At 42.7% G+C, this 10,195-nt stretch overlaps 1 protein-coding gene, 1 long non-coding RNA gene and 1 pseudogene across 3 annotated transcripts; 1 reads left to right on the top strand and 2 right to left on the bottom strand.

The window, feature by feature from the left end:
• Positions 1-226: 226 nt before the first annotated feature.
• Positions 227-831, bottom strand: LOC311010900. The gene is made up of 2 exons (XR_014596834.1): positions 744-831; positions 227-458 (listed from the first exon to the last, which is right to left on the bottom strand). It is a non-coding gene; the product is annotated as an uncharacterized lncRNA (long non-coding RNA).
• A 1,534-nt stretch (positions 832-2,365) lies between these two features.
• Positions 2,366-4,012, top strand: LOC311010856 (uncharacterized protein; the record flags this gene model as incomplete). The annotated part of the gene is made up of 3 exons (XM_084005499.1): positions 2,366-2,522; positions 2,690-2,952; positions 3,676-4,012. The coding sequence occupies exons 1-3, from the start codon at positions 2,445-2,447 to the stop codon at positions 4,010-4,012; spliced, it is 678 nt and encodes a 225-aa protein (XP_083861625.1). The 5' UTR covers positions 2,366-2,444.
• A 4,337-nt stretch (positions 4,013-8,349) lies between these two features.
• Positions 8,350-9,956, bottom strand: LOC311010416 (annotated as a pseudogene). The gene is made up of 2 exons: positions 9,829-9,956; positions 8,350-9,313 (listed from the first exon to the last, which is right to left on the bottom strand). The product of its transcript is annotated as an uncharacterized misc_RNA (transcript).
• Positions 9,957-10,195: the final 239 nt, after the last annotated feature.

Here is a 10,195-nt window from a genome sequence, read left to right as displayed (position 1 = left end):
TGACTGCTCCTTCCTGTCCACCAATCAGAGCACACCACTCGTATCTCCATTTTAAAGTTTAAATGGAGTTTCTAGGTGAAAGTATGGCTGAGCTGAAGACGTTTGACTAAAAAAACTACATTTCCCACTACTAAATGTAGTTTTTAGTACATTCCTGTCCACCAATCAGAGCACACCACTCGTCTCTCCATTTTAAAGTTTAAATGGAGTTTCTAGGTCTGTATCCGAAACCGCATACTATACTGCTAGTACGTACTGATTTGGCCAAAATGTAGTATGCAGTATGCAGTATGCAAACAAAAGCAAAATCTGCAGTATGCGAAAAATTCCCGGATGTCGTACTGATTCGGAGAATATTTCCAGTATGCATCCGACCAGTCTACTCTGCCTACTGTTTCCCACAATGCAATGCGCTGGAGCCTGGATAAATCCAATAATGGTGAAGCAAGAGAGCGGTGCTGGGGAATACAAATGTAAGTTTCACATTTAAATTGTCTCCGTCTTAATTTGGTGTACGCGAGTGATCAGAAAACAACTAAACACTAATGTCACGTTACGTATCGTGTTTTATTTCTTTTTAATTAGGGACAGAGCATGACACGGAGCGGCTGATAGTATGGCGCGCAGCCAACGACAGCCTTTTCAGTGGAAGGCGAAATGCCGCCCAAAAGGGTTTCGAGTAAGTTTGGTTGTTAATAGTTCAATAATTGAATAGTTAAGTATATAAAAGCTAAATAGTTTACATGTTACAGCGCGCATATCTGTCACGGTGCCGCTGAGACGAGGGACAGTCGGTAGGGATATCGGTTCGTGGGCGCTGATGTTGCTCGGGAGAGGGAGGGACAGAAGGAGACGTCGTAGCTCCTGCAATAAGTCAGTTAACCATCATAATTCCTCCGAAGCCGTTTAATGAAGGCGATAGTCTTACATAATTCATCTTGTCGTGCTCCTCTGTTAGATTTTTGAATTATAATACCGGTACGTTGGATTAACTTGTTGTTGAAGTAACTACGTTTATTTTATTTTATTCAGAGAGTTTGTCAGAGTGAATGCCTTGGTGGGGAAGGTGGAGCCCACCAAGGTAAAAAGAAAGTGGGAGAACCTTAAACAAAAATATAAGGTAAGTTATCAAGCTGGCAAAGTGGCCTCCACACGTTCTGTTAGACCTTCTGCAATGCAATCACTTGTCAACATAGAGGTACACAAGACATGTTAAATTAGAAAATATAAAAGATAAATGAGGTGTTTAAGATGCTTCAAGTGTGTGTGTGTGTGTGTGTATATTGTGTTGTGTAGGAGTTGAAAGCCCCCAAGACGGGAGTAAGCACAGAGGGAGGAGAGGCCACTGCCGCATCCTGGAGGTGGTTTCAATTAATGGATGAGTTTTTGGGCCGGAGGCCCAGCATTGTGCCTCCGGTCTCAATTGATTCATCCAGCCAGGATGTGGTAGTGGCCTCTCCTCCCTCTCCAAGGGAAGCCACCTCAGAGCCACCAGTGGCCAAGAGGAAGAGGGGGTCCGAGTGGCTTCAGCTCTTCTCTCGAGTGTCAGAGAAGGATGAGGAGAGGGAAAGAATATGTATGGAGAGGGAGGAAAGACGAGAAAGAGAAGCACTGGAGAGAGAGGAGAGGAAGGAGAGAGAGCGATTGGAGAGAGAAGACAAGAGGGAGAGAGAGCAGCTGGAGAGAGAGGAGAGGAAGGAGAGAGAGCGATTGGAGAGAGAAGACAAGAGGGAGAGAGAGCAGCTGGAGAGAGAGGAGAGGAAGGAGAGAGAGCGATTGGAGAAAGAAGAGAAGAGGGAGAGAGAATGGAGAGAGTGGACTGAGCAAAGAGAGAAAGAGAATGCAGAAAGGGAGGAGAGAAGGGAGAGGTCATTGATGCTGATGCTGGAGAAAGTTTTTAAAAAATAAATTGCATTTGTCTGTTTATATTTGTTTCTAGTGTCACTGGTGTTCAAATTATGTCATCCCAGAAAACATATTCATATAACATTTATGCAAGATGTCATATAACAGTATGACATCTTGCATAAATGTTATTGTATGTTATATTTTGTACACGCATGACATTAATTGCCTAGTTGCTAATACTGTTTTGAGAATGGTTACTATTAACCCTCAGGTACATTTCCAAAAATTCCTTAACTAAAAACATCCTGGCGAGGCAGATTCTATTTGATTAGTAGATTTTATTTTTACAGATTGTCTTCACAGGGCTTATACTTATGTCAACTATATACAAAATAATATATACAAATAAATTCTTTGACTAATAGTCATGCTCCTGCAGTGCAGGGACGACGGCTCCAGGAGCTGAGACCTCTGCTGCCAGTCTGTCTCTGACATTGTCCCCTGGCGTTTGGTCTCCGGGCTGGTATGCCTGCTCCTCCTCGTCTCCATGGTCCACCCCTTCCTCCACATCTGGCTCCACCAAATCCCCGTTGTGGATGGAGAGGTTGTGGAGGAAGGCACAGGTGGACACCACCACCGGGACAAAGGTAGATTTAACCTACAGAAACAAAGAGGTGAGTTATGTAACTGCATAAAACCAAAATCATTTTAATCCTAATTTATTAAAATGCTGTGTAAACTATTTTTTTTTACCTGTACTTCTGTATAATGTACTGCTCAGCTGTCAGCCATTACATACTAGTTACATTTACACACATCTTATGCTCTTTTTTACCTCAAGAGCCTTCAGGAAGATGCTGCGCCACCGGGTTTTCATCATCCCAAATGCCCTCTCCACCACACATCTGGCCCTGGAGTGATGCCGGTTGTACCTGGCCTGCACAGGATTCTGCACCGGCTCCCTGTACGGGGTTATGAGGGAGATGGGTGTCGCCAGGCAGGGATAACCCCCATCTCCAAGGATGATCCAGCCCGGTGGAGGGTAGAGCTGCCGATGGTACATCGAGCTCCACCGCAGGACCCGTGCATCGTGGACTGCACCAGGTAGGCCTGTAAGTAGTGGTCGTGAAAAAAAAGAAAATGAGTACTTGATTGTAAACACTTCTGATACAGACCTTTTAAATCACAAATAAAAGCAATCGATATTCCTCAAAAAAATTTAAAAATCACATATCAATGCAATCCAGGTCAAAGTAATTAGGCCTATTATCATCCTGTTAAATATTGATTTACCATCCATACCAGTGAATGTGTTCAGGAAGAAACCCTTATGATCACAGACCGCCTGAAGCTGGATCGAGTGGAAAAGCTTCCTGTGTAAAAAGAAAAATTTTACATTAGAGCTGAAACAATTAATCGATAAATTGAACAATAATCGATTATTAAATTAATCGTCAACTATTTTGATACTCAAAGTGTCGGTTTGAGTAGAAAAAAGAAGTCCAAATTCTCTGATTCTAGCTTCTTACATGTGAATATTTCTGGTTTCTTTGTTCCTTTATGACAATAAACTGAGTATCTCTTTGGTTTGTGGACAAAACAAGACATTTGAGGATGTCATCGTGTGGTTTGGGAAACAGTGATTGATATTTTTCAACATTTTTTTTACATTTTATTGACCAAACAACTAATCGATTCATTATTTAAATAATCTTCAGATTAATCAATAATGAAAATAATCGTTAGTTGCAGCCCTAATTAAGATGGGATTAAATAGAACTTTGTATGCAGCATACCTGTTCAGGTAATCATCCTTGTTTGCTGCAGGTGGCTTTATCCTGATGTGCGTCCCGTCGATGCAGCCAACAACACGGCAAAAGGCACGGGAGCCAGCAAGGTGGGCAAAGCCTTCCCCAATGCCCTCCAGCTCATCTGCAGCAGGCAAATGCACCACCCTGGCATAGATGGCCATGATGCTGTCTGCCACCCGATGCACGATATCGTGGACTGTGCTGGTGGGGATATCGAAGCCCTCCGATACCACCCGATACGAGGTGGCACTGGCCAGCTAGTAGAGGAAGACTGCAACCTCCAGGGCGTCTCCCCATCCGTGGTCCTTGCCACACCCCAAAGCCTGGACCAAGGCATTTACTGTCCGCCTTGAAAGGCGGAAGTCTCGCCTTAAGTCCCCCTCTCCCAAGAAGAGGCGGGCCACAGGAGTGTGGGCATTTAATCTTAAATATTGCCCTCGAGGCGCAGCCTGTGGGAGCAGGGGCAAATGCTTTTTCTTTGTTGTATCACTTCACATGACTGTTCAAGTTCTCTTATTTTAAGTTAACTGTTTCAAGAAGGCCTTATAAATTGTTTCTTAATAAACGTGTTTATCTCTGAATATTATTTATTGACTTATCTGGCACAACTGTATGCCCAGGTTAAGAACTACAACTGCCCCTAACTGACACTTATAAATGTTTGGTTTACTTACATTGGCTTCATATTCATATTCACATATGATTGAAAGAAGATTCATCCTGGTCCTCTCCCACCTCCGTCTTCTTTGTGCCACATTGTGGCCTCTTACTACTGATAAATATGACATTTACAGTATTTTGCTGTTTTCGCTGTTCTCCTTTGTCTCCCTCAGTTTTTTCCCGCTTCTGCTCACCTTTTATACCGTCCATAAGCCTCATGACGTCGTCACATACTCCGGAGCAGTACGGCGTTTATATTTGTTTACATAAGTACAGTGCATAGGCTACTTGATTATTGTGACGAAAGCTATATAGGTACAATAGAAATCCAGGCTGTTGTAAAAAAAAAAAAAGTACTCTGTTAATTCAAACTTTTTATTAATATTTGGTGATTTCTGTACATGCAGAGCTCCCGAGACAGCGCTATATACTGTATACTGTCCACTACAAACAGCGGTTAAGATAACTAGCTTGCTGTCTCCCCCGGGACGACGACGCATGTTGGCCGGCGGAACACCTCTGGAGGCGGGCAGCTGCCTCTGAGACGATCCGCTCCTTCCGGAGCTTCACTTCTCCGAAAACATCGATTTCTAAACAGCCGTCATTTGGGTAAACTAACCGCACATTGGGGATCTAAACGGTTACTTTCTCGCATGAAAAAATATAAAAATGTAATAAAGTGACATAATAACAGCGCTACAGCGGGAAATAAAACAGCTTTGCGCCTGTTTTACAACTACCGCTGCCGGTCGCCACGAAATGCATTCTGGGAAACTTGCATACTGCATACTGCGGTGTGAACGGCGTCGGTCTGCTGAAGTAGCATACTGAATCCCACATTCAGTACGCAGTATACAGTATATACTAACGCAGTATGTAGTAGGCAGTACGGTAGTATGCGGTTTCAAATACAGCATAGGTGAAAGTCTGCCCGAGCAGAAGACGTTTGACTAAAAAAACTACATTTCCCATTACTAAATGTAGTTTTTAGTACATTCCTGTCCACCAATCAGAGCACACCACTCGTCTCTCCATTTTAAAGTTTAAATGGAGTTTCTAGGTGAAAATATGCCCTGAACTCAGCTGTCACTCAAGTACTACCGAGTAGTACCGAGTACTAGCGAGTACTAGCGAGTACTACCGAGTACTACCAAGTACTACCGAGTACTACTGAGTCTCAAGTACTGAGAACTACTAGGTACAATGTATTGTCAAACAGTTGACGACGACGTAGCCAGTACATGTCACTGAACTCAGCTGTCACTCAAGTACTACCGAGTACTAGTGAGTACTAGCGAGTACTAGCAAGTACTAGCGAGTACTACTGAGACTCAAGTACTGAGAACTACTAGGTACAATGTATTGTCAAACAGTTGAGTGCGACACAGAACTCAGCTGTCACTCAAGTACTACCGAGTACTACCGAGTACTACTGAGACTCAAGTACTGAGAACTAGTAGGTACTATGTACTTGCAAACTGTTTGACAGTACTTGTGTCTCCATTTTAAAGTTTAAATGGAGTTCCTAGGTGAAAGTATGGCTGAGCTGAAGACGTTTGACTAAAAAAAACTACATTTCCCACTACTAAATGTAGTTTTAGTACATTCCTGTCCTCCAATCAGATGGTGCGTTCCAGTTATACTCGGAAATCGGAATATCCGAGCTCCGAGTCGGAAATTTCAATTGGAGCGAGCCCCGAGGTCGGATTTCCTACTCGGAAAGTCGGACGATCCACACAAGCCCGACTTGACATTTAAAGATGGCTGCCCCGGTTGTAAACAGTAAGTAGAAGCTCCTGTAATAACCCTTTTTAACCCTTTTTACTATTTGTTGTCACAATAAGTCAGCCGTATACATAGTATTGTTAGATGCTTATGTATGGAAATGCTGTCATAGTGTTTTTTGTTGTTGTTGTTGTTTTCAGTGACCTGTTTAAGCAGATAAATGTTATAAATAGTAGCCTACGATGTAGCGAATTACCTCTGGGTTATGGATGCACAAATTATTAATTTTCTGAATGTTTTTTTTAACCAACGGTTAAAACGGTAATCAGTTAACGAGTCTTAACGGGCGTCCGTTAACCGAATCGTTAACTGAGTGTTGGTGACGGCTTTTGCCGAGAGGCAACCCGATCCTCTATTGGTGATTGTGAGGATGATCGATGATGTTGTTGTTGTTTTTGTTGTAGTTTTGGCGTTAGAAAAACACACACACAGCTACAGCATCCACTGTGCCTTATAGCAGTTGATCAGCCTCAGATGGAGGTTAGTTGTTCACATGATTAACTATTTTTATACAAAGTAGTCACAGAAAACACCAGGCTAAAGAGAGAGGCATAGCTACTCTGACAGCTGAGCTCGGTCAGCTGTAAGTGATTTACGAGTGAACCAGCTGGAGAGCTAGCGCAGTGTGTCCTTGTTTTTTTTTTTTTTTTTTTCGGCACCATCCTACCAAGTGAATGACATGCAGACGTTCGTTTTTCGTCTTAATCATGTGCATCTCTACTCTGGATATAACATTAAAAAGTTTTAACCTTTTTTAAACCTTTTTTTTCTAGTCTATGTGGACAACAACGCTGCGCTATTTGTGGACCCAGACAGGAGGATGCCTTTTCCTGGACCTTTATTTCAGCAAGCTCACGATATGACGACGTACTACCTCAACGCGGACTGCACCACTGTGGCGAACCTTGTTATGACTGAGGACAGTCACATCACAGCAGGTTAGATATAATAATAATAATAATAATAATAATAATAATAATAATAACAAAAGTTATGTCTATGATACAATGTTTGATAGCCTATTACTCATTTGTGTATTGTAGAGAGCTTCAAGGAGAATGCTGCCCCCTGCAGCCCATCACCATCTCCTGCCCTGCCTGGCAATGAAGGGTTCAGTAGGGACCAAACACTGTTCCTTATTGATTTGATGCGCCAACATCTTGCAGCAGAAGCCGATGGCCCTCCAAAGAATCTGAAAGAGCTGAAATCTCGGTTGAAAAATGCACGTTACAATAAGAAGAACCTGTGGAAGGAGACAGCGGAAAAGCTCTGCAGCCACTTTTCTGAGTTGTTTTGTCCTGATAAAGTGGCCAGGAAGTGGAACACACTAATTGATGCGTATAAAAAAATAAAGGACAACAACAAAACCACAGGAAAAGGGACCATCCGCTTCCAGTTTTTTAGAGAGATGGATGACCTTCTTGCAGGGCAGCATGATATAGTCTTCCCTGTGGTTGGCACATCAGCGGGGCTTGATATGAGAAGACCAGAGGTGCTTGGGCCTTCAGCTGTCACGGCACCTCCAGCAGAGGCTGCTTCTTGCTCCAGCACCCACACAGTACCAACACACACACGGCCTCTTAAGCGTCGGAGGGAACAAGATGACATCCTCCAGTTCCTCCGTGAGTCCGAGGAAGCCAGTCGGAGGCGCCATGAGGAGGCACAGAGGTGCCACCAAGAGTTACTGGCTCAGCTTAAGTCAGCCCAGCAAGGGTTTGAGGGCCTGATGTCTCAATTCTTGGACAAACTGTGATTCTATTATTCTTGTTACGTGTCTGTATTATTCAAACTAAAGTTATTTTTCTTAATTAAAAGGGAATATTTTGAATATTTTATTAATATATATTGTATAAAATGTCTGCCTGGGGTGTCAAGTTATTTGCACTTTTTTCATTGCACTATTTTTATTTGCACTACTTTGTATCTTTTTGAATATTTGAATATTGAATATTTTATTGAATTTGTAATTTATTGTATATTGTATTAAATGTATTTAATTGTATTAAATTTCTGCCTGGCATGTTGTTGATATCATTGCAGTAAATAATACTAATACATAATAATCATAATTACAGGTAAAGAACAGTCAATTGTGGCAAACACTTATTTATTGGCAGGATAAAAAGGTTAAAATACATCTAATAACACTTATGACAGCAGTGTATTATTGGTACCTATTTACAATATTTACAATTTAAGGATGGGTAGGATCATTTCATGGCATGGCCTCATGACATTTGCAGTGTCACTCATTTTCATCTGCCTGTCTTGGGCATCCATTTGGGTGTTCCTGACAGATCTCTGAAGCACCAATGCACATGTTGTGTAGAAAACAAGCAGCCATTATGATCATCACCACTGCATCAATCCGGGTGTTCTGCAGATCTCATAGGCGCCTCCACTTACACTTCATTCTTCCGAAGGCTTGCTCTACGACCACCCTCCCACGGCTGATCCTGGAGTTCTGTAGCTCGTCGGCCTCAGTTAGAGCCCCGTTGTCACGCTTAGGTGTGATGACAAAAGGGAACGCCTGTCCGATGTATGCACTGTCTCCCAGCAAGCTGTTGTCACCCATCTTCTCCTGCCATGTTGCGTAGAAGTCAGAGCCCCTCAACATCCTGGCATCATGGACCTTCCCTGGTGGTCCAGCGAAAATGTCAATGAATCGCCCCCTCTCATCCACAATTCCCTGAAGGAGGACAGAATAAAAAGACTTTCGATTCATGTAGTCTCCGCCTCTTATTGGTGGCCTTTGCATCCTGATGTGGCATCCATCAATAGCACCGATGACACCACTGAGACCACAGAGGCGGTGGAAGGCAGCAGAAGATGCTGCTTTCTCACAGGTATTCGGCCAGGATATAAAGGATGATCCTAATGTGCACATGATGTTGAGCGCTTGTAGGATGATCCTGTGTGCTGTGGATTGTGACACATCAAACTTATCAGACATCTCACAGAAGCTGTTTTGGTTGGCCATGTACCACAGAAACATCAACACCTTCTTGGTTGCAGGAACTGGTGGTAGACCTTGACTGTGATGTTTTTCAATACCATTGTCCTGCAGCTTCATCATAATTTATTCAAACTGGAGCTTGGTGACACGGAAATGACGTGAAAAGGTGTGATCATCCATGTTCAGCATCATCTCCCACTCTGTTCCAGTCTTCAATATAATTCGCTGTGTAGGCCGCAGCACAGCCAATATTCTAGGTGAGAGAAAACATGTTTCAATAAAGACTATGACACAGTTTACAGTCCTTATAGCATCACTGTATCATTTCTAAGTAATATGAGCAGTTTTTACTTCGTTTTATCAGTGGAGTGAATTTTCCTTGTTGTATTTTTTAAATCTTTAGCACAATCAATCTTTATTGCAGACACCATAACTGGTCCATATCACCAAAAAAAACATGATGAAACAGATTAGAAAAGAAAGAGAGAGAGGGAGTAACACACACACACACAGACAGACAGAGAGAGAGAGAGAGAGAGAGAGAGAGGGAACATATAAACTCTCTCACTCATATCAAATAGCCTACATATCCTATTTTTCAGACAACTGCTATATTACATTGAGAAAAATCGATTTAAATCAAAATATAATTGATAAAATGCGTGCATGCAGAGCACTCGCCCATTATTTAACATTACTGATGACCGATCAAACGGCGATCGATACTTTTTGTAAACAATGACATACTTAAAGAAAAAAACAGGCTACCTTCTGCGCCTTTGTGTTTCCTCTTCATCCACCGTGTTTGCATGTTGCAGAAGGACCGCATATTTGTCCAGAAGGTGTTGATATTCGGACAAGGCAAGCGCGAGAATAATTTTTGTGCATGTAACCATCTTGTTTCTTCTTCCGTTTTTGGCCGTTGGCTACTTTTTCCGACTTTGTAACTGAAACGCTGATAACTCGGGCGTGACGTCATTCCCAGCTCCGGCTTCCGACTTCCGAGGTAAATGGAACGCACCAAGAGCACACCTGCTGTCAGTTATGAAGATCAGAGCCCCACAGTGCTGTCACCATAGCAACGGCCCTTGCTGCGTGTGTATGACTGCTTTGGAGCCTCTCTCTGCTTCTCTCT

The sequence above is a fragment of the Eutrigla gurnardus genome (genome assembly GCF_963514095.1).
Source record: "Eutrigla gurnardus genome assembly, chromosome: 3".
Lineage (NCBI taxonomy): Eukaryota > Metazoa > Chordata > Actinopteri > Perciformes > Triglidae > Eutrigla > Eutrigla gurnardus.
Note: the sequence above shows the minus strand (reverse complement) of the source record. Positions and strands in the feature narration are given on the sequence as shown.